The 23039-nt window shown below is 40.4% G+C and overlaps 1 protein-coding gene and 1 long non-coding RNA gene across 3 annotated transcripts in view; both read right to left on the bottom strand.

Moving 5' to 3' along the window:
• Nucleotides 1-23039, bottom strand: part of LOC122407587 (uncharacterized) — a 152193-nt gene that overhangs the window by 45257 nt on the left and 83897 nt on the right. The window contains exons 1-2 of one of the 2 annotated variants that reach the window (XM_043413908.1): nucleotides 10173-10535; nucleotides 2080-2303 (exon numbers count right to left, since the gene is read on the bottom strand). In XM_043413908.1, coding sequence (XP_043269843.1) covers nucleotides 2080-2303; nucleotides 10173-10275 — 327 coding nt within the window. In that variant the 5' untranslated portion in view covers nucleotides 10276-10535. Of the gene's footprint in view, nucleotides 1-2079; nucleotides 2304-10172; nucleotides 10536-23039 lie in introns of those variants that run through there. The other variant, XM_043413907.1, reaches the window with a different exon arrangement.
• Nucleotides 11980-13843, bottom strand: LOC122407588 (uncharacterized). The gene is made up of 3 exons (XR_006260226.1): nucleotides 13592-13843; nucleotides 13331-13519; nucleotides 11980-13265 (listed from the first exon to the last, which is right to left on the bottom strand). It is a non-coding gene; the product is annotated as an uncharacterized lncRNA (long non-coding RNA).

Here is a 23039-nt window from a genome sequence, read left to right on the forward strand (position 1 = left end):
CTGACGTGCACACATTTGAGCAATTCAAGTAGCTTAAGCTCGGAGGACAGCAATTATAATTGTAATCGCTCCAATATACCGTATACGTATCGTCCTCGTTTTCGTCTCTTATTCCCCGAGTTTCTCGTACGTACTTCGTGCACGTACATATTATGTGCCCCAGTATCACATGGGAGTTGGATCTGAATGTGTAAAATGCATATAACATATGTACATTTTGTATGTATTCAAATTTATAAGCGAGATAACGTGTACGAGTCTCCGCACTGTAAATGGAATTACGCTTTTCCACGTACATATATAGGTCACTGAATCATTTATTTGAATGGATTACGCGAAATGCAAGAAACCAGATGCCGTCTGACGTCCTGATTGGAACGTTGCCGTGTGGACCGAGGGCGAATGTAATTCTGTTCAAATTCGCAGTGACCCAATCCCCTCGTTTTTCCTGTCTGCTGACGCTCGCATATAGAGAAATGTGTGTTTCTTTTTCAACGTTTTACGATCAATGGAGCAGCGGGTTGATTTTTTTATAAACGCCCGTGCCAAATGTTGGAAATTTCAGGTGATCGTTTTTTGTTTCGTGTTAGAAAATTGATTTTCGTTGTCTGTACGTTTCGCTGGAATCCTTAAAGATGCTGGAACATCAACAGTTTTGAGTTTACTTTATTTGCTCGAGATACGATGAGGACAGAAGGAAAGCGAGGGAGACAGAGCTTCGTCTTTCATCGTGCACGATAAAGTTAGCCGGTGAAATTGACACGTCTCTCTAGGCAAGGCGTAAATTGTTAGTCGCATCCTGCCTTACCCCCTCTCAGTCGGAATAGAGGATGAATTAAGGGCGCGCGGAGAATATATACGTTCTGCTGAGACCGGGGAGCGAGGAGGATAAGAAAGATGGGGAAAGAAGGAGACAAGGATAAAAGAAGAGGCGAGAGTCGCGAAGGGTTGGAGGAAGAGAGAGAGCCTCGAAGAAACGAATCTTGATTAATGGTGCAAGTTTCCAGACCCTGTCTCAGTCTCATGCTTGGAATTTATAATGGTTGGACGTATTAAAATTCAACCTCACGAGCGCGCCAAGAAACGCGTTCGTTCTTCCACCAGCCATTTTCTCTCTTCTCCCTCTTTCTCTTTTTCTCCCTTTCCCAATCTTTTTTCCTTCAAGTGTCTTTCGTGCGTGTTCTTTTCTTTCCTCTCATTCTATTTTGAACTGGGGATAAAATTCTTTCACGAGCGTGCAACGGACCAGCGGCACGATGAGAATTCCGCATTTTCGCGTAACTCGTGAGCGAGAGGAGCAAAAAATTTGCTTCTTTTTCTTCTTCTTCTTCTTCCTCCTCCTCCCCCTTTCTCACACCAGCAATATTCAGTCCTGTCCGAGAAGAACCGAGAGTGAGTGGGCGAGAGAAGAACGCAATTTACGTCTGTGAGATGATCATTTGTTCAGGTTTTGCATTGCAAAGCAGGTTATGAACGCGGAGGAATAAAAAACTATGAGAAGAAGAAATATTTTCCAAAGCAGGCTCAACCGTAAACGGCTTTTTGCTGAGGCCTCGGAGACTGACTAAAGAAGAGGAAAAATTCACTTCTCTCCCGCGGAGTTTAATCGGACCTCGAAAATCCGACATCCGCAACATGGAAAAACGTTTCGAGGCCTTTTGGCCATTTTTATTGTTTCCGATAAGCTTTTCATTGTTTCCGAGAAGCGACACGCCATGGTTTCTAGCGGCATAACTGGGCGTACCCAGCATCCTTTTTTGGCGCTCCTGACATAAATCGAAGCTTTCTCGGCTTCGACGAAACGCGAAACTCGGAACGGAGGGGAAAAGGGAAATTAGAAAAAGCCGAATTTGTGTAGGTTTTCGTGAGCAACTTGGACCTGCTGAGGGGAAAGTCCCTTGGTCTAATTTATTTTTTTTTATTATATCGACGTTTGGAGATTTTAGTCTCCTGACGTGTGTTGTTCAACTCGGAAAGTTTCGATACGTGACTCCTTCGAAAATCTCTATTTTCGTATGAAATACAATTATTTTCACTACATCAATGATCGGTCGAGTGCCCACTTCTTCTCGAACTCACCTTAAAATTGTCGACAGCATGTGCTCCATCGTAAATGTAAAGATGATCGTTGCAATCCAATTGAAGTCTGTCGAATCTCAGCATGAAACGTTGGAGGATACTATGAGTCTGAAAGGTAATGGCGCAGTCGAGATTCCTCTCGTTCTGTGACGTGAGCACAGCACCATCGATCTTCCTATAAAGATCGTTCATAAAATGGTGCTTGCATACGTTGCTCATCTTGTCTGTAAAATAAACAAAAAACAAAAGAGATTGTTACTTTCTCATGATGAAAGAGAGGAAAAAAAATGCACATTTGCAATAAATTTGTTGCAGCTGAAAACAAAAAACGAACCGCATCATTCGAGCAGCTCATTTGTACAATCATTTCGTTTCTCACCGGTCAGTAGAAATATTTTTCTACCTACGCTTGTGTGACGCTGAAGTTTGCAACGTTGGAGTCCAACGAAATGATCGAAAAAAACTCTCCAATAATTCTAGTAATTCTCCAATTTCATTCCCCGTCGAATTTGCAATTTGTGTTTTTTCAACCCGCACCGATACTCCGTGAAATAAACAAATTGGTGAATTACAGATGTTATTTGTTTTCCTTCATTTCGTTGGACTCGAACGTTGCAAACTTCAGCGTCGTACGCTTGTTCATTCGAATATTTACACATGTTTTACCATTGCCAGCTTCGCCACAACTAACCTCCTCGTTTTTTCCACAAATCTAAATGTCCATATGTTCCCGAAAACAGAGAAGGCACGGAATTAAAACTCGTCTATATTTTTCGGAGTCGCTCATGCGCGTTAAACGAGCTGTAAAATATGTACGTGCGGTCTGTAGATAAGTATTGAACAAAAGGACGTAAAACCACGCGATTTAACACTGAAAATATCGCGAACGAAGCTTTTATTTCGCTGTTTTTCCCATACATACAACCGCGTATATGGGTGACCGTACAAATATATACGGAATGGAGTCGTACGTACACACAGATAAATATTGTAACAGAAACCGCGTGGGATTACAGTAAATACAAGCTTTTTTCTCCTCCGCAGGATACGCGAAATCCAGCACCCTCTCATTTCATCCTCACAAACGCGCACGCACACAAACTACCATCGCGCTTCGGCACCGACTCATGACCACTCCATCGTGGGCTTTATATCTCGGTGTTTTCTTTTTTTTCGGCTGTGTGTTCGTACTCCGAGTGCAGTGTCTGGTGCTCGGTGCTGAAAAACTGTTGCGAATTCAAACCGGCGTTTAGTTCGGATATTTTTACATTGTAAACGCAGAAGGAAATTGATCTGGCCAAAATTCATTAACGTTATCACGTTTCCACTCACTGTCCGGTTATCGTTTATCCGACTTGACTCAAACTCATTTTGCCATTTTCGTTCGCGCGTATCCAGTTTCATCCGAATTTGAAGTTTTATTATCGTTAAAAATGTTTGAAGAGATCGAATTTACAGAATATTGCGAATAATCGTGCTTGTTGAAGCTTCACAATGGTGCGGCCTCTCGAAAAATATTGATGAGAAAGAGACTGTTTGAAATTCAGCGTCCAATCTCAACGAGTGGATAATCAATACAAGAAATGAAGATTCAAAGCGAAACCATGCAAAAGATCTCGGAGTTATTTCACATTTCAGTGTGTACCGCCGAATACATATTGAGCTATATAATAAGCGATTGGGCCAGACATTTGAGTTTAATAGGAGGGAAGTCGCGGCCATCGCCGGTTATGACCTGCCCCTTCCACGGAGCGTCGAATTATCCGATCGATTGGCAACCGATTGATTTGTGCCTCGACGAGATAATGGCTCGGTACGATCAAATCCGGACGTTGGCCTGGAGAAAGATAGAGCCAGAGAGGAAAAAGAAGGTCTTTATCACTCCCACGACGAGCCAAAGCGGCGTATTGTAAAATCCAGTACGATGAAGCTTCTCTTCCGATCTCCTCGTCCCCCCTCCTCTCCTCCATAAACCTCACCCTTACCTACGAAATCTCTGTTGGGCGCTTTCGCGATGAAACCTCAGTCTCCCGCTCTTATAATACACAGATATACTCCGAGTGCGTGCCTGTATGGAAGGAAATGAGGAAAACTGCTGAAATGGAGAAAAGCCGGGAGCTTTTACGGTGCCCGCTTTCTGTCTACCTCCGCACCCGCTCTGTGCACGCGCCACATTCGATCGACTTTTCACTCGAGCTTATCAAAATGAAGAAACAAAAGAATACGCATCAGCGGGGATTAATTTGAGAGTTAAAATAAAAATGTTTATTTCCTAACGCCAGCTTCATAATTGAGTCTTCTCTCGTGCGGGTGCTATTGGAGTTTGCATCGCGTGCATTCGAGGCTTTCATGAAAAATCTTTTCTCTCCTGCGTGCGTGCATGTTTTTTGTTATTTTATTTTTTTCGTTAGATTTCTCCTCATGTGGGCTTGAAAATGGGAGTCTAAATATTGTGCTGTAAAAATGCCAAGAATGTAGGAAGAAAATTTGAATGAAGCTAAAATCGAGTGTAATTCATCTCGTTCTACCGTTAATCGCGAATATCAAAGTTTGCTGAAAAAGTGGAATATTTTCTCCTCCCGAGGGCGACGATCCTTTGTTCGAATATATAACTAAAAAAAACTTTTTGCTCGAATCTGATGATCTTCCGTTTTCGTCACACAGTCCAAATGCACTAGCTCGCAGTGGAGCTTGAAGCACTCTCGTTCGGTGTGTCTCTATGTGTGTGTATGTGTGTTTTTTTCTATTCAGTTCTTTCATAATTGTTTCTTTCATTGGTGATACACGACGACAATTTCATGACGAATGTGTGGCATGAAAAGCGACTCTGAGGGTGCTCCAGAAAGTCTGTAGTGTGTGTAGGATTCCATGACAATAGAAATATACAAGGGCGGGGAGAGAAAAATGCGAGTAAGCAAGAGAAGGAAGGAGAGAAGAGAAAAGCGGCATAGCACAGAATCGTGTCAAGGGTCTCCGAGAGAACGATAGTTTTCCGGATGCTTTCGTCGACTGTGGAAACCTCGTCGGACGTATACCATCCTATGTAGGTCGAACGTTTTGCCGAGGTCGTGGACTCTCTCCCTCGGGTGTTCGCTATTCCGTATCATATATCCAGATGTACATGTTCATACGGTTAAGCATATAACTAGAACGGAAGAGGGAGAGCCCGATATAAACTCTGCTCTAAGGGGATAAAGTCAGGATTTAGTCAGACCTGGAGGGATCCAAGGATTTCACGAATTCTCAAAAATTATAACGACTTTTTTCGAATCTGTGTCTCGAGAGATCAAATCTTGTGCCCGATTTCTTGTATTTTGAGAACCTAACCTCTTTTGTAGGGAGAAAGGGTGCTGGATATTTGATCTTCGTCAGTAAATAACTCACTTTACGATATCAACGGATTGGGCTTGACGCGACAACTTTGAAGTTTGCAACGTTGGAGTTCAACGGAATTAACGATAAAGACATTCGGAATTCACCAATTTTTTATTTCACGAAATCCTTGGTGTAAGCTGAAAAACCATGAATTCCAAATTCGGTATGAAACAAAATTGGAGAATTACTGGAATTATTGGAGAGCTTTTTTACATCATTTCGTTGGACTCCAACGTTGCAAACTTCAGCGTCATCTTGACGCGGAGATGAATATTTTAACGACGTTGAAGTTTCCAACGTTGGAGTCCAACGAAATGAACGAAAAAAAGTTCGTAATTCACTAATTTTTTATTTCACGAATCGTCGGTGCAGCTTGAAAAACTACGAATCGCAAATTTGGCAAAAACAAAATAGGAGAATTACTGCAATTATTGGAGGGTTTTTTTCGATCATTTCGTTGGACTCCAACGTTGGCAACTTCAGCGTCATATATTTTACTGTAATCATCCGGGACTATCAGTTGAATACCACGAGTGAACAAAATTTCCAGTGAAAAGGAAAAATTTCATACGAGAGAATAATGATGAGATATTCGCTAAGGAACGTTGGAAATTCTTGGAACTTCAAGTGAATTTTCCCAAGTGAATAAATCCCCTCTTTGTAATAGTCTAGTACAGATACAGTGAGCAAGCACGTTATACAAAAATGTATGTACACAAATACCATAAGTACACTCCCTTAATGATGGTTCCCATTGAAAATTTCTATGAATTCGTAAAAGCAATGTGGTCAAAGGGTGCTCACGAGATGTAGAGAGAGCCGTAGAATTCAGAGTATTTTCGTTCCAGGAAATCGGAACTTCCCCTCATCTGCAGGTCACTCGAGCGGAGAGTAGCATCCTACGTCTCTTACACTCTTTGCTGAATGTCCATTGACCGCCAGACAACATCGACGGGTCGCTGACCCTTGCCCTTTGGGATTTCGATCGCAATATTTTGTATCCTAGTCACAGCCGCGGACACATTATTTTCCTTTCCGTAATATAGTAGAATGAGGCATCGTTAAATTAACGAGGCTGAAGTTTACAACGTTGGAGTTCAACGAAATGAAGGAAAAAAACATTCGACATTGACCGATTTTTTAATTTCACAAAGTATCGATGCTAGTTGAAAAACTACGAATTGCCAATTCGAGAGGGAACGAAATTGGAGAATAACTGGAATTATTGGAGGGTTTTTTAAAGTCATTTCGTTGGACTCCAACGTTGCAAACTTCAGTTTCATTTAAATTAGTGATCGTTCTTTTTATTGGAAGTGCCCTCTTAAAATGATTGCGTGCCCGAAATGATCTAAAAAAAACTCTCGAGTAATTCGCAGTTAATCTCCAACTTTGTTTTCTGCTGAATTTCCAATTCGTTATTTTTCAACCCACAACAATGATTCGTCAAATAAAAAAATGATCAATTGTGAATCTTTTTTTCGTTCATTTCGTTGGACTCCAACGTTGCAAACTTCAGCGTCGTGTTATATTGACAGTGGCCTGGTGGGATACTTGGTCGAATGTTCCGTCATTCATTCCCTTAGAAACGCTTGTCAGATAAAGTGTGTTTCTTGAAACGTTAAGGTAGCTTATGCACGCAAGGATTTTCTGAAAGTGTTGGAGTTTACTCACAGTTTAAATGGACTACTCGACTGACTCACATTTTAAAGGTTCGTCTCATTGGTTATTGAGATAAACGCGTTCAAGTATGGAAAACACGAAAATTAAATGAAGAAAATGAAATATGAAATCTTGGATTGTTTTATATGGATGATGGAGAATAGTGAGTATCGAATCTTGCAATATTTCATAGATTCTGTTGCCAAGATCACGTCCGCATCGCTCGTGCAACTACTTCGACTTTAATACAGAGTTACATTCAACTTATTGAACAAATCAGAACTTGTAAGCAAAAAGTATTATTCGCGTTGTCTCAGAAATAAATTTTTGAAAGAACGTATTAACGATCGAGTATGTTCTTGGGTACAAACGTGTATGAAATTACCGCGCAAGTTAACAAACTTACGTCTCCCCTTAAACTTCAATATACTCGAAAAATCGAAGAAAACAACGTTGAAACTTGCGTTGTTGGAATAAAACGATTTTTTGTTTTTTTTTTTTCAACTGTCATACGATGACGCTGAAGTTTGCAACGTTGGAGTCCAACGAAATAATTTAATAAAACTCTCAAATAATTCCAGTTAATTTCTAATTTTTTTCCCTGCCGAATTTTCCATTCGCAGTTTTTCAACCTACACCAATGATTCGTAAAATAAATAATTGGTGAATTACAAATATTTTTTTCGTTCATTTCGTTGGACTGTGCAAACTTCAACGTCGTGTCATACGGGCCTCGAAGCTACTGACGTTAACGATCCTTGTGGGTCAAATTTCGGGCCCTGTGCATTAAACGCGCGTTCATTCTGTCAAAACATGCGAATAGAACGTAAAATGAAATGGTACTAGCTTCTCCGTGTACGTTAAATCTCCGGCTGCACATCTATTTCCACTGCTTATTTCCGAGCGCAAATTTCTCTGCCTTCAATCGTACGATCCTAATTCGTCACGGATAATTCGTGAACCTCAAAACGTGCCCAAACCGTTGTTCATCGTTCAAGAACGAATCTGGTATTGTGTTTCAGGCGAAATTCAAATGAATGAAAAACTTTTAGAGCAAATATCAGCACCCGAAAAGTCACGAAGCTGAAGTTTCCAACGTTGGAGTCCAACGAAATGAACGAAAAAAACGTTTGAAATTCACCAATTTTTTATTTCACGAATCGTTGGGTGCAGCTTGAAAAACAACGAATCGCAAATTTGGCAGGGAACAAAATAGGAGAATTACTGCAATTATTGGAGAGTTTTTTTCGATCATTTCATTGGACTCCAACGTTGGAAACTTCAGCGTCATGAAAAGTCAAGTATTTGACCTTTGAAAATTTTAATATTAATTTAAAAATTTTAATGAAAACTACACGAGTCTTTCGTACCACAATAGCCGTAGCTTAGCCTGCGTTACTTCCGGTTTTATAAATCATCGAACTTCGCCACGTGAAGAAAAGGCTTTTAAAACGATTCAAAAATGACAGCGCGAAATCATTTTCTGCAGACTCACACTTGGAAACTTTGAACAGAACTTGGAAGAAATTGCATGTTTGAAAGATGAAACGGTTTACAAGTCCGAACAATTTAATGAGAACGTGTACGAACGAACAAACCACAAGGCCGTTACATCTGAAAGACGTTTCTCACTTTTTTCGAAAAATCGGGGAGCTTTTTGCTCAACGTTGTAGCAGAATTGGCCAGAAGATCGCGCGAAGGGTTTAATGACGTTTGAGAACTCGCTACATTTCGCGTGAGTGTTAAAATCGGTCCAACACTTTCTCATTTTCAGTAGGAATTGCAAAAAAAAATCAACACCCGATTAATTGCATTTGAAATATTCGCTCGAGCATCGCTGCAAAATGATTGTACAAAATCAGTCAGTTGTATACTCGAAATTTTGAGGGCTGTGGAAACTGACAATTTCGACTGGAACATCTTATACGCTCGTGGAAAGATGAGCAAGTAAGCAAGCGAGCGGCGAGCGCGGCCACAATGTCGGCGTATAAAACGAGACGGTAGAGTGACAAGGGAAACGACAGAGAGGAAGAGAGACAGAGAAAGAGGGAGATAAAGGATCGAAGGGAGAATCTCTCTCTCTCTCTCTCTCTCTCCGTCTTTCTCCCTCTCGGTTTTGGCCTACGGGATCGTATGTACGTCGAGGGCTGTGCACCCTCTAACACACGAACCCACCCTACGCTCCCTTTACTCTAGAGCCCACGAGCCACCCTCGCTCGTCTCGCTCACTCGCTCACTCGCCGATGTAAGCCCACGGCGATCAATATTACTCTCTTCGAACGTGTACACTGCCTTCGTGAAAAGCAGAACACTAACGAGAAACCGAGAGAAAAGTGTAAAAACGGGAATTAAAAAGAAATTGAAAGACCGAAAAGAACGAGAGAATCCTTGGAGCGTTGTCGACGTGTTTTTATTCCCATTATCAGGACAGAGGAGGCCTGTTTCAGTTTTTCCAGCTAAACCTCCCGAATAAACATCCAAATGGAAAGGTTTTTTAAATAATTTTCAAAAAAAACGAAACGAAATTATCGACGGGCCAGTGAATTTAATTTAACCGGTTCGAATGATCCGAGATTTCCTCAGCACCGCAGCCGCGATGACGTATACGACCGAATACTCGATAATTCCGAGCCGCGAGCTTAAATACACGCGTAAATAGTTGTCAACTGTTTTTTAAGATCCACCGGACAAAAGCAGTGCGAAAGTATCACTGATCTCGTGTGATCATCTTCGGTATCGTGTATTTCGAGTTGTCGAATTTTCGTAATCAGGAGATTGGATTTTCAGTCCGTAGAAAAAGATGCATCGAGCGGAATGTTGTCGAGGCTTTGCTCAAAAATGAACAACCCACTAAAAAACTCGTTGGAAAGGAAGACGAATTATTTTCGTTTTGATCCAACGATCCAGAACTCGAGGTAAAAGACACACACTTTTCTTACGCTTGCTAAAAATCACGGAAACCGTCACCCCGGACACTCGAACCGCGCAAAGTGCGAGGCGGATCTCAGCGAAGACGAATAGCCAAAAAATGTGCAATTACCCTGATAAAAGTAACTCACAATTTTCATTTTTTCCCTCGGCCGTGGCAGTGATAGTCCATCCGGCGATAGCGAAAAGGAGGGTCCAGCGTAAGACCGGAGGACCCTCCGAGCACCACCACATATTTATTGATACGTTTTCATCGACACGGTATGCAAAAAGGACGAGACACGACACTCAAAGTCATATTCACTGTTAAGCTCGCAGCGGTGTTGAACATTTTCGCAATTATTTAAAAGCGATATTTCTCCTGGTTCGTTCGACGATCAGTGACACTGGGGAATAATGAAAAGTATAAAAGTGCCACGAGGCGAGAAAAGGGACATGAGGAGGCGGTGTGAGAAATGGGAAATTGGCGATAACTGTGTCCACACGGTGCAGCGCCCGGCGCGCGACTGAGCACTCGTATTTCCCCGTGTCCCTTCGATCCAACTCGTACGTACACTCGCCACTACCGATACTACTTACTATCCACGCTACGTCTATATATTTTCCTTACGAATTCTCAACGTCTGTATACAATCGGTGAGCGACTGTACGTGAGCCGAAGGATGATAGACGAAAGGGCGTAAAATATTGAATCGGAGGCGTGCCTCCTCGGCGAGTTACGTTCTTTTGTTTTTCACCTACAAATATACGTGCGTTGCGCGCGGTGTATGTAAACAGATATACGTTTGGTACGTTTGCTCGTGAGAGAGCGAAGGGGCGCTTGCGCGTCGCGAAATTAGGGTGGGTCGTACGATACTCCCCCCACCCTTCTCCTGCGCACGCTCCCCCATTCGCCCCTCGTCGCACGTCCTGAACGGGGCTGGGGTGGGGACAGAGCGGGGCACTCTGTCCTTTGCCTGGTTTCTCTCTGTCGCGAGTAAACTCCCGCAAAGTTTTACGTCCATCCGTCTTTTTCAGTGCACTGTCATCGTCAGGAAAAAATATAAAAAACAGCGGTGTTTTTCGAGCGTGATTTCCTCGCGCTACAGGCCGATTTAATTTAACTTTGTGTGCCCCGCCGCAACGCCAAAGAAAAGATTCCCTCGAGTACGAAACATGGCGATTAAGCACGTATGAAATTTCGCTACCTTTTTTTATCAACACTTATCAGGTCGGGTATTTGCTGATTGAGAATACTGCTGCGACAGATTTAAGGGGAGTGAAATATGCTTCTGAATTTTTTTGGGGCTTTCCGACGTGCTGCAAAATATTTACAATTGTTGACTTATGACGTCGAGTTTATTCGGGGTGAAACTAAATTTCGTGGTAAATTTGTTGACTTATTTTCGTTGAGCAATTTTTTTCGTTTGCACCAATATTGATTGTATTTTTTTTCGTATTTTTTAATCGTTCGAATTTATATTCTGCGAATTATGTTAACTCGGGCGACTGATAATGAGCTCCAATTTTTTATGATTCTTGGGTAAATTTTTTCGGGTTTTTATCACATTGGCCTCACTTTACTGCAAGATCCTTCGGAGTACTGCCCACAGCCAATTGTTCCTAAAGCATTACTAAAGTATTTGTAGAGGAACGAAGGAAACTGTGGAAAACCAGGCCGATACGGACGGTTGTATTTTTTGTCAGAAACCCAAAATGCTTTTCAGGCATTGATACGCGAGTCAGTGCTTAACCCTTTCGTCGGTGTCAGGTTTTGTTACGCGTTTCGGTTCGCTATTTCGGATTTGTCATTTTTAATTATTGCATTTTGAGTGCAGATTCGAAATGAGCAACCTCGAAAAGCTAGTTTTCGGGAAAATTCGAAAGCTTTTTTTTTGACGTTTTATTGGGCACTTGGCGTGAAAAATTTCTCTTCAAATAAGCGCTCAACTCGAGAGATTACCACTGAAGCGGTTTAATTTTAATTGCTGTTGTACAGAAAATTAAACATCCGAAATTTTTACATTTTCTACAATTGTACGGATTTGTACGGATTTTTGTTCAGCAAACCGCCGATAATAACTAAGAACTCTTGGATCAGCACTCGACTGTTTAGCAAATTTCCAGATGTACTCCCCATTCTTGGCATATTTGTCAACGAAGTTCAAATTTTTTGCATGGCCACATGATCATTGGATCAGTGGAGAAATGCAGTGACAAGACAAAAAAATTCGATAACAAAGAATGAAAATTAAATTTTTCTATAGAGAAGCTCAGAAACACTACGACCGATCAGAATTTCGGGAGAGATCCAGTGCTATAATATTTCAACCTTTTGTATTTAGAACTCGAGATCCAAATCTGTCAAAACTGTCGATGGTAACAATTTTCGTTGCGTTGTGCTACAGCTTTCCACTGACAAACGATTTTTTTAAGTACTCTGCTATCAAATAATCCCTTCTGGAGGTTTCACAGCTGATTCATTTTATTGCAATGTACCACTTTTAACTTTTCATTTCACACGATTCTAAGATTACAAAACTTTGTGCTATCCGTCATGAAAGCTCATAGGTCTTATGTTACTATTGTTACTTACAAAATTGTGAGCTTGTAGCGTTGGCTTTATCACAAAAAATTTGGACGAATATTTTTGTGAATTAGCTTATAACAAATTTTAATATACATTGTTTTAGAACTTCAATGATAATCGTGTTGTTTCAGAAATTCTAAGCCATTGAGACTCTTCCTCAATGATCAATACTATGAGAACGGTAAAGATTTTCAAATTCTTGCAAGAACACATTATTGAGGTCGATTTGCAACTAAACAGTTGTCATTAGATGTCTCAGAACATTAATCAAATAAAGTAATCAGGGTCGTGAATTGTTCCATATACGTCATAGGAAATCGGAATAAAATCATGGAGAAATGAATTTTAGTCAGAAGTGTCTCTCCAAAATTTGAATTATGTTACCAGATATTTCCCATCTTTGTAATGGGACTTGAAAAACTAAAGTTACCAGTGTGAAATCAACATTTCTAGAGCGATTGAACATTCAGTCCTGATAGTTTTGTGTTCAAACTACTCAACGGATCATCGTTTGGATCATCAACAACGTAAATCAACTGGTTTTCTCGATTGCGCTTCTTAACAATTTCTTTTATCGATCCCATGTACTCGTACAGACTGTTGAACCCAAGACTGAGATACGGTATGTAATTTCCAGTCAATTTGAAGAATTCGTCTGCAATAAATTATGTTTTCTGAAAGTTGGATTTGTTTCAAATGAGATTTCATGTTTTTTTTTACCGTCTAGTTCGTTCTGCGGTATACCACCCGGACGAGATGAGATACAATATTTAAGAATTCTGTATGTTTCTTCCATAACTTGAAATTCCATAGTTCAATTTTGTTGCGAAACGTTAAATACCAGGAACGAAACTATTAGTCAAAACGTATCTAACGTGCTGTCAAAAAATAATCCAACTCCAAATTGCCCTGAAAATCATTGACTGTTTTAGTGTTTTTGTAAATAATTGCAGTATGTGTTTATTAAGTGTTTCGTCTTACCTGCGGATATCTCGCGTATGATAAGGTCTTTTAAAAGATTTGAACGTGTTTTTTGAGGTTAGGTTTTTCGCTCAAAATGAATAACATTAGTATTTCAGTGAGCTGTACAAAGAAAATTGGAAAAACTCTTCAAGTGATTATGAACGAGGAAAAAATGCAGGAATGCCTATGTTTTATGAACGATCAGTTTCAACATCGACATCAACAGCCATATATAAGTACTCGCTGGTTTTGTTCATCGCGTTCACGATTCTCGGTTCTCCTAACCTCTAAATTCGTATTGTTGGATTATGCCATACAAACGATACAGATCGAACCGCCATGATCGTGACAAAAGTGAGTCTAAACTAAACCTCTTTGCACCATTTGAAAAATTGAAATAAAGAATATTTCATATATGTTTGCAAATTTTCTACACACGTTAAGCACTTTACAACCAATCGATCGAATAATGTGAAAAGAATTCGTTTACAAACTTTGCAACCGAGCCCGGGCGTACTAGCGATATCCGCTTATACGAATTGTTTGAATCAAATTGAAATCCTGTGCACCTTAAAAAAAAAAAACACGGTGTGGGATTGTCACAAAAATAGTAAATGTCACTGGTCGATCACGAATATTGAAAATTTCTGTTTTTCTTGAGGGAAAAACGAAAATAAGATTTTTCCATCCAAATATATATCACGAACTTTATTGTACACGGTTTGCATGTAAAAATTAGAGAAGTTTGTAAAAAATTACGCGATAATCGTGAACGTATGTTTACTCAAATTTTTTACTTTCGTGTCAAGTACTGCTGCTCTAGGCTTAACTGCCGAATTTTGCTGCCGAATTTCAACGCACTGAAGTCCATCGTGTATCGTGTATCAGGTCATTAGCACCGCCACGGCCATCTCGTGTCAATTATTCTGTCGAACGTTTCCGTGCACTGTCGAGCACGGGAAGATATCAAAGTATTATTTTTTTGGCTCGACATTTTCGGGAGACAAACTCAGTCTAATTATTGTTCGAACTTCCGGACAAACCTTATAAAAATAAACAAAAGTAGAATATAATTCTTGCAAATCTTTTTCTTTGCTCCTAGTGTTCTTTGCACTTCTCAATCTTCGTTGTATTGAAAACCATAGCAAAGTTGCTCTGTAACAGGTGGGTGCGTCTCAAGAACATGTAAAAATTCTAAAGATTTTTGACGTTCCAGGAGAAAATCCTGAGAACGAATCGTGTACGATTTCCGTTGAGAAGAGTTTGCATATACGAAATAAAACATATCTGTGGAGCTACAAAAGTTTCGGCAATGCTTCTTTCTCTCTTTTATACGTGTAGACCCGCGTATCCGTTTGTATGTGTGTGTGTGTGTGTGTGTGTTCGAATTGAAAGTTTTTCACGAGACAGTAGGAATATACGAGGCAAAGTGGGTGTACCGAGAAGAGGTTTGCAGATGTCATTTATCTGCCGGGGTTGCGCCACTTGAAGCGCCAGGGTAGTTTGTATCAGCGAACCGTGAAGTTGGATGTTCTTTCGACTAGTGCAACAGAAAGTTTACGCGATTTCGTATCTTATATATATAAACGCACTTGTATACACGTATATAAATATCATTCGTTGCGGTAGAAATAGTACAACGCGGTACATCGTGGAGTTCTCGCGTAGGTTTGTAATTACGAATTTCGCAGGTTTTTTGCCTTTTTTTTCATCTGGCTGCGCCTCTCGCTTGCGCTCTAGCCCTTCCCCGTTGCTGTTATCATTTTTGCCTATTTGCGGTGTACTTTTAGGTATGCTTAAAACGAATGCACCGTAACATACTCCGAGGGCAACGTAATCATAATTATCGCGGTTTTGGGCTTGAGCATTCAACTCAATATTTATTTCGAGCTCCATTTTATTTGAGAAAATAATGAAACAGTGAATTATTATTAAAGAATTTATTATTTGACTCGGACGTACGGAGTTTTGACGTAAATAAATACGAGCTTTTTCAGACAGCACCTTAAAGCGTCGAGTTTTATTAATTGTTCGATTGCACAAAAGCGTCGTTTTGTCGGAAAGGTCGGTTATACTATACGCGATATTATAAAAGGTCACGTCACAGAAATAGAATTGAGCCCAGAGATGCTGAGCGTAGACGTAACTGCGGGTTACAGTTCACGAAGGTTTTTATTAGAACATTCCACTGGGCTAAGTACATTTTTATGAGCCGGTGAATGAGTTGCTCAACTATGCTGAGAACTCGCACGGCGGTCCTGACTCGTCAGAGTCACCGTTTCTCCGAATTTTTCGTGCCACAAGTGTCAAAAATGTTTTTTTCGATGTTTTGAGCCTACCGAAAGGGAATATTATTTTTTATTCTATATATTTATTTTCTTTCGTCACAATCTATTCTGCTGTCGAGTCGTATTCGATTCTATGTGTAATTCTTTGATAAATATATCGTGAAATATGATTTCGTAGAATTTTTCAACAATTAGTTGATACTTTTGTGAATTTATCGGTACTAATAATTCTTTAAATAAATTTAACTTCCGATCCATTCGACGCGTTCATTAAATCTACAATTTTTCTGCAATCTCAAGTGCTCTTATCACCTCCAAAAATTTCACTATTTCTTCACGGAAATAATCGAAGGATATTAACCTTTTAAGGACGGGGATTTTTACGTTGAAATCGACTTTTTATTTACACGAAATTTGCGCATAATATCGACGAATTTTTCAAGCCTCATATCTCGTCCTCTAAACGTTAAAATGGGGTTTGTAAGTGTACGAAATCCAGGAATCAGAATATTGCAAAATTTTATTTTTTAGAATATTAAAGTTCATCGATGTACTCGTTAATTTGTGTAGCACTGAAGAGCAAACACTGAAGAGCGGCAGCGTTGTTTTCGGTCTTCGAGGCCCCTCTGCTGGTGTCCCGGTCCGTTATACAATTCGGTGTTCAATTACAATCGATCTCGAATCAGCAATATTGCTCCAGTTAAACAACGGTCGTGATTGTTGCATTGAGATTAGTTGCGACGCAAAAGCTCGCCACAAATCATTTTTTCTCGTTCGCATAAGCTTTCCGTGTTCTCGCAGAGATTCGCTGATGCACGGAACACCGAATGAAGTGACAGTTAAAATTTTTTATCAACTTTTCTCACCTTTAAGGGTTTTTAATTGCGCCCCCTCCGCGTGATTACGACGAATGATGATTAAAAAAAACAAATTGCATATTTCGGGTGTGCAGATCTATTTTCACTGTTGAAATTTGAAATTACTCATTTGACAATCCAGTTTTTCATTTGCAACTCGCCGCTCATGAATGGAGCTTTGGCTTAGCGTGAAATAGAGCCGGCTCCACGATTATTTGAGTTTGGGTTCGGAGATTTGCGCATATTTCCAAACTCTCCACCACACACGGAGAGTTTCTGATCAACAAAAAAGACAAGCGTATTCGTTAAGTAGATCGCGGATCTGGGGAAACATGGGCAAAAGAAGTAGCTGGGTAAACTCACGTGACAAAATGCTGCAGTTTCCTTATCCACGCAGTAATCTAAAGGATCGTTGGTGCATTTACGCTGAAAGTCCTCCTAAATTTTTTCAATATAACGCTAAATAATATCTCACTTGTTTCTTTTCATTCTGATATTTATTTTTTATAAATTTTCCACTCGCAGATTTTAAGCTCGAGAGTTATTCGCGAATTCCAATAGGATCGTTTCGCGTCGCAAAGCTTCGGAGAACTGCGAATTTTATGAAATGTTTCTTCAGACTCACCGCTCGTTTGTGATCGAAAGAATGTACGGCGACGACAAGTAGGAGGATTGAAACGATGAGCAGGCACTTTGAAGTCACTGAGAAGATTGGAATGTTTCAAAATTCATTACGAACTTTAATGAGCTTTAATGCTCTTTTGCATTTCGTTATTCTCAATTTTAACATTCTGAATGTCACCAAGGAATGGATGAAGCGACATTATTTTTTTGGCAAAAATTAAGGAGCTGTTTCGACCAAGGAAAACGAAATTTTTCGAAAAATGCCGAGTCAGAGGCCCGAGTTAAGCGAAACCCATTTGACTGGAAATAACAGCTTTTTCTCTTAAGGAGGAGTACAGCACGTTGAAGTGATATTCTTATTTGGAAGCGTTTTTTTTTCGAACTCGTTAAAAATATAGAATTTCGCAATTTTTTTGGGTTTTTACGGGTTCGTATGGAAGGAAAATATTTGAAAATGGAAAAAAATTTGAAATTTTCGTTTCAGACAATAATTAGGATCTCCGCATTGTACACAGCTGAGAAATTTCGACAATCAGACTTTGTGCATAAACCAGTGCAAATTAGTACTTCTCACATTGAAATAAATGTTTTAGTGTACTTTTGAAATATTCTTTAAACTATACCGAAAAGTTCGCTATGCTGAGTTATTTTCTATCCTAAAAGCCATCCCGAAAACAATCGATTTTTTTGACTTTCTAGAGCAGGACCCCTCCTTAAAATGCCTTAGTGAATTGGGTTTACAGTTAAAAATTAACTGCTCTTTTAGCTAAGATTAGCTCCGATACACCGTTATAACCACTCTATCAACTCACCCATCGTACAAAGATGTTTCGTCTTACGAATTTTTCCAAGCAATGACGCACAAACGTCTATTGACCTTTTTATATCCGTCAAAACGTGTGTGTATACAGATGCTCGACTGCCTGTTACGCCGAATGAATTTTAACATGTGGCAAAGCGCGCACGACGCTTAGGAACTTCTCCCACAAACGCTAACTCTCAATTATTATCCAACCACGTCTTATCACTCCCAGCACACTTGTCGGGTTCGAGTAATGGATAAAAATGATTAGTGGATTCGGGGGTGTCCAAACTCTAGATCGCGAACGATATTCACGACTCCGTTTTACTTTCATTTGTATAAGCATCAAAATTTTTGTCTATTTTCAAATATGAAAGCACGTTTAATAAGGAATTAGGTTCACCCACTGTACTGTACGTAAATGTGAATTGAGCGTTCTCCAGTAAACCAGTCAGAGGACCCAAAGAAGATGTGTATTTTTTTCATCACCAATCAACGTTTGTCTTTATTTTTCTTCACTGTATCTAATTTTTTTTAAATTTTAACTCGCAGCAGCAGCTCAAGATCTTGCATCTACGCCGGCTTCGTCCGAGTCTGAGTTCGAATTTCGTATTTTTTCTTCAACACGTGTGTTCGGTCGTCAGTGACTTGAAAGCGACGGTTCGGTGAAAAAACGTAGATCCCACCCAAGCGAAAATTAATGTTTCCTAGATTCCAGATCGTTTCGTAAAAAACATTTTTTTCCTTGAGTGTTAGCGACTATTTTTAGGAATTCAGTAGAAAAAAGATAATAAATGAAGAAACATGGTAATCAAATTTTCAAGTTTTTTATCCGGTTCCATAGGCTTGCAAGGCTTTTTTCGGCTTGATTCCCGAGACAACGGAAATGTGGCTGCAGACAGTTGAAAAACAAAAATGATGCTAAATCTTATAATGTTGGGAGGGAAGGGAAGAAAAATTAGCCTCTTCGAAATTCGCCGCCATTTTTCGCACGTTTATGGCGACCCAGTCGTTATAACACAGAAATTTCGATATTTTTCAATTCCAAAAAAAATCCACGTTCCTTTTTAACGCGCTTCAAGGACTTTCGTTCGCTTCGGTATCGAAAAATTAACGTCAAGCGCGCCTCTAATCGAACGATATATGTGAATACGTCAGGTTCGGCATCGATTCCTGCCACCTGTGCGCTGAGCGAAAATCGACGCCGCAACGAACGTGCGACTTAATAATTGGTTTTTAATAAATATATCGATAACGGAGCGACGTATCGAGCTGAAACTAGTCGCGTTCGCGTCATTTTTTCGGGAGGACTCTTCTCAAAAATCCAATTGATTTATCCGGGTGATGGAGATCCTCGTATTTTTTGCTCTTTCCATTCTGACTAATTGGAGCTCTGTATAACTCCGTGCGTATTAAAAATATTTGCTGTTTCTCTTAACGATGTATGGTACAAAAGTCTAAATAATTAGAAATTTATCAAATTTGGTGATAATGTTCTTCAACATCAAGTGCGAAAAAACACATTTTTTCAAAATTTTCTTCTGCTTAGTTATCGAGTAATTGCGCATTGCAGATTTCTGAATTTTATAAAATTCTGATCATTTTGAAATTTTTTATGTTTTTAGCGTGGTTTAGCATGGCAACATTGTAAGCCTGCACCAAATATCCTTAATATCGAGTTTTTGTCGTACAGTTCGTCCCTCAGCACCCTCATTTTGGTCAGCATGTGAAGAAAAATCTTTTCTGACACACTATTCGACAATGACGTTTTCAACTTCATCAGCTGCGTGGCCTTTTTTCATTTGTGGTTTTCCACAAAGATCAAAGGTACAACCCGCGCAGGCTTGAGCTCTCGGAGGTGCACTCGCGCTTCGTACAAAGTAAATTCTCACAGTTGCGGGAGCCAAATACGTGCACAAGTGCGTGAGGCATTTCAGGCCAGATCAATATCGAATAAGGTCAGGTTCGCTGCGGCTCTTTTTCGAGTCGAACGATCAAACTTCCTGATAAACTTTTGTGCAAGAACATTTGGTGATTCTTCTCACTCGTATTGAATTTGACACGAGCTGTCATATTTGTAGTTTCCTCCTGTTAAAACCTCGTCGAAATGATTTTGTAGTTTAGACTTTCATTGTCGCGTCATATTAAAAATTTGCGTGCGTTCGATTGACTCGAATTTTTCTTTCCCATGCCCGTAAGCCCAGTTTTCCTTCCATCTTTGCCTCTCTCATTTGCTATTATTGCGGTGACCTCAGTTCCGGAAGTATTTAATCTAAACACACATGTGGAATCGTCAAACGTGACTGACAACGTTGGCTGACTCGAATTCGACGGGAAACAATTTATCTCTCCGTCTATATCCACAACTCGCGTGCCAATGAGACGTTTCATAGTAATTTACACAATTTCGTTGATCCATTATGAAACTTTGGGTATACACGGAGGGTATGGAACTGCAGCCAAAGTCGTGCACGCGTCTCGTTTGCAAAGCGAGTCCGAGTGTGAGACTCGTTTCAAAGTCAAAGCGCACAGGCGAGCGATATCCCAAACATTGCCAAGAGAACGTGGTCATAATACGAGGAACAAAAAACAGTTACAAAAAAAGGGGGAAAAATTCTCTTAAAGTTTTCACTCTCGTATGTGTCCCCCGAGTACAGAACTAACAGCCCGTGAGATTTCCCGAGTACAAACTCTTCCCAGGGATTATCCTACGAAAGAGAAAAAATGAGGATCGCAAATTTAGCAGGATTCACTCTCTGCAAGTTCTCTCGCGTGTCAGTTCTTTCATCCCTGCGCCCAGCACCGCAACTTCGTGTTACTCTTCGTGTGATATGCGCTTGTGTGCATATAAGTGCATAGAAAATTAACGCAAACTCTCATAAGCAGCCTTGAAATGATGAGGGAAAGGACGAGACAGGAGAGTTGGAGAGAACGGAATTTTTCGGGGTGCGAGTTTAGTACTGTAATGGAGCAGTGAACCGAGTAATTAACAAAGGACTTCACTTCAAAGAGTGTGTAGCTCTGGCAGTCCAGTCTCATACGAACCTGTCTCCGTTTGAGAAAAAAGCCTGGAAATGGAAGCGAAGAAAAAAACACGAAACGAGGGGACCAAAAGGGACGAGAAAATGGTCGTGGAAAAAAACGCGTATCTTCATCTTCATTGTCTCGTTGCAGCATATCCGAAAAGTCTCTCGAGACTCGCTATACCGTACATTCTCTGGCTCGTACCATTATTATTTTTATTTTTTTAAACTCTCACCTCACTCGGAAGGGGCATTCATTTAATTCAAACAGAGAGTTGTGACCGCAGGTCTATTCAGTTTTAATGGAATCCAAGACCGCCTTCTGATTTTTCCGTGACAGCAACGAGGACTCCCGGTTTTGCAAAAAAAAAAAACAATTTCAGGGGACAATTTTATTTTAATGTTATTTCAATCGCTTACGAAGAAGGGAAGGCGATGGGTCGAGACGATAAGAGTTCTGGGTTCACACGCCCGGGATTCTGCGTTCCGGGGAATTTCGGGACGGCGCCCAGCGTCCAGGTGGTCCGCGGGTGAAGATAAAAATGGTGGCAAAAGACAATAAAGCAAGGCAACGAGACGAAATCTCTGAAAGGAGGGTCGATTTTTTTAGATCTTGACCAGGAATTGTTGGAAAAATGTTTGGAAAAAATTGTCGAAAGCTGTGGACGAACGAGAGCGACCGTAACGTCGTGACGTTGTCAATAAATTAATCTGAAACACTAGAAAATTTGGATGAAAAACGCTTTGGAAACTGCAAGTCTGAAAACTCCGTTGGGAAAATCCTTAAACGAATTATAACGAATAAATGCGTGCAGCCCATTACCTCGAAATCTGTGATGAAAATCTCATTATCGTCAGGGCAGATTAAATGAAAGCACGGGAATTGAAAGGCTCGAGACGCGAGTTTTTTACGATGAGATTTACTGTTTTAAGCTTTATTATGAAAAGGTAGTAAAGAGCAAGAAAATTCTCTTTTATATGAAAAAGAGAAGGAGAGAAATAAGTGCTGAATTGTTTTCCGGTGTGTCGAGTTCTTGAGACCACTCTGAGGGGGTTTTAATAGTGAACTCACGCCCGAAGGACAAGGGTGGGCCTCTCTTACTCTTGAATAGATTTTCGGCCGTTGAAAAGGGATAGAAGGATTTTTGGCGGCGGGACGTTAAGTTCGCTGTTTTTCGGGCTTAGAAAATCTCATATAACTATAGACATTTGAAGGGTATAATTGCTGAGATTCCCGACTTTGAATTTTACCCAGTAAATACAGAAAGAGGCAGCGCGCAGTAGCAAAGGACGGGAAAACTGTTGAAACCTTTTTAAACGGCGTGAACCGAATTACCAAAGCTCCGGTGGGCGGCAAGTACTGGAAAATGAATAGAGCGAAGTGTGAAAGTCGGAGGGAATGAAGTCAGGGAGTAAAAAAGGCTCCGAAAAAGCCACGAGGAAAAAACAATTGCTTCGTAAACAAAGCACGAATAGAAATTTAATTCAAAGAACAGAAATCTATTTTCTCCACTCACAGCAGGGTCTAGCCACATATGCTTCTGACCAAAGTATCTGAAAAATCAATTTTCAATCGGAAACTGAGTTCGACTCTAACGCAGGATGCCAATCGGACCAAAATTTGGAGTTTCAATTGATCGCTGCAGAAGGTTCCTACTTTGGCTTTTCCCCCACTCAAAGTATTTCCCATAAAATAATCTCCCCATAGAGATGCGTTTCGTACATCAGACTTGCCAGCGATGCTCGCAGCTTGATGATGAAAAGCGTCGCGGAAACGGCTTTCGCTGTGTCACGTGCACTCGACGAGACCTCCATCTCGCCACATTGCGTCTATGCATTTCAAAACTATTTGTCAAAACGAATGATTGCTTT

This window comes from Venturia canescens, chromosome 3, assembly GCF_019457755.1.
Source record: "Venturia canescens isolate UGA chromosome 3, ASM1945775v1, whole genome shotgun sequence".
Classification (NCBI taxonomy): domain Eukaryota; kingdom Metazoa; phylum Arthropoda; class Insecta; order Hymenoptera; family Ichneumonidae; genus Venturia; species Venturia canescens.